The following is a 1,208-nucleotide window of genomic DNA, read 5'->3' as shown; positions in this document are numbered from 1 at the left end:
TATGCTGATTTGTTGCTCAAGAAACATTTCTTATTATTATCAATGAGGAAAACAGTTGTGCTGCTTAATTTTTGTGTATAAACTGATACATTTTTCATTCTTTGAATAGAAAGTCCAAAAGAATAGCATTTATTTGAAAATAAATATTTTAATATCTTTCTATAAATATCTTTACTATCACTTTTGATCACTTTAATGTGTCTTTGCTCAATAAAAGTATTAATTTCTTAAAAAAAAAAAATCTTAATGAATCTGAACTTTTGAACGGTAGTGTACATTCATATAAAAATGTTGTTTATCAGCTTTCCATGTTTATATGTATACCTATACCTATGCTTATATTTTTAGAAAAAATTAAAAATTGATGATGAAACGGAATTTTGCTCTGAGAATCTACTGCATCTCCTTCTTCGCTGCAAAGTGAGTGTGTCAGACATTTCTTATGTTTCTCCTGTCTTGCATAAGACCAAAACACATAGTGCTCTGTGTCTTGTAATAATGTAACACGTCATTTTATTTGTATTTCTTTTCAGACTGTGTTTGATAACTTGGAGGGGGAGGAGATGAGGCGAGCGCGTACTCGATCAAACCCTTATGAAACAATCCGAGGGGCTTTCTTTCTCAACAGGTGGGTGGCGTCTCCACATGCATACAATGTAATAAGAGAAGCATATCTTTTCTAAATTTCTTTCTCTCTGTTTTCTCCTCAGAGCTGCTATGAAAATGGCGAACATGGATCATGTTTTTGACTATATGTTCACTAACCCAAAGGATTTTCAAGGGGTGAGACCACAATTACACAAGCTGTGGCATTATGGATTGAAATAAGTGCTGTAATTACTTTTCTGAATTGGATGTCTGTGTGTGTAGAAGCCCCAGACGCGTGATAAGGATGGTGAGTTGCTGTATTTTGGAGACGTATGTGCAGGACCAGGAGGATTCTCAGAGTATGTGTTGTGGCGGCGGCACTGGCATGCGAAAGGTTTCGGGATGACGCTCAAAGGAGCCAATGATTTCAAACTGGAAGATTTCTATGCTGCTCCCAGCGAGCTCTTTGAGGCCTATTATGGTATGAGTTTCAACCATTTAAACATGAACAAAAAAACAACAATCTAACATTTTTACTGTATCGATTAATGTAGAAATACACAACAAGGCAGCACAAGGGGGGGAAGTCGTGGCCTAATGGTTAGAGAGTCGGACTCGTA

The 1,208-nt window shown here is 36.4% G+C and overlaps 1 protein-coding gene across 1 annotated transcript; it reads left to right on the top strand.

Annotated features, from left to right (window-relative positions):
• Nucleotides 1–348: 348 nt before the first annotated feature.
• On the top strand, nt 349–1,069 carry LOC107682822 (cap-specific mRNA (nucleoside-2'-O-)-methyltransferase 1-like; the record flags this gene model as incomplete). The annotated part of the gene is made up of 4 exons (XM_016478952.1): nt 349–420; nt 534–628; nt 711–783; nt 871–1,069. Coding segments are annotated over 4 exons (439 nt in total), but the record flags the coding sequence as incomplete, so codon positions are not given.
• Nucleotides 1,070–1,208: the final 139 nt, after the last annotated feature.

This window comes from Sinocyclocheilus anshuiensis, unplaced genomic scaffold (genome assembly GCF_001515605.1).
Source record: "Sinocyclocheilus anshuiensis isolate Anshui unplaced genomic scaffold, SAMN03320099.WGS_v1.1 C32628772, whole genome shotgun sequence".
Classification (NCBI taxonomy): domain Eukaryota; kingdom Metazoa; phylum Chordata; class Actinopteri; order Cypriniformes; family Cyprinidae; genus Sinocyclocheilus; species Sinocyclocheilus anshuiensis.
This window is presented reverse-complemented; position numbering and strand designations above follow the sequence as displayed.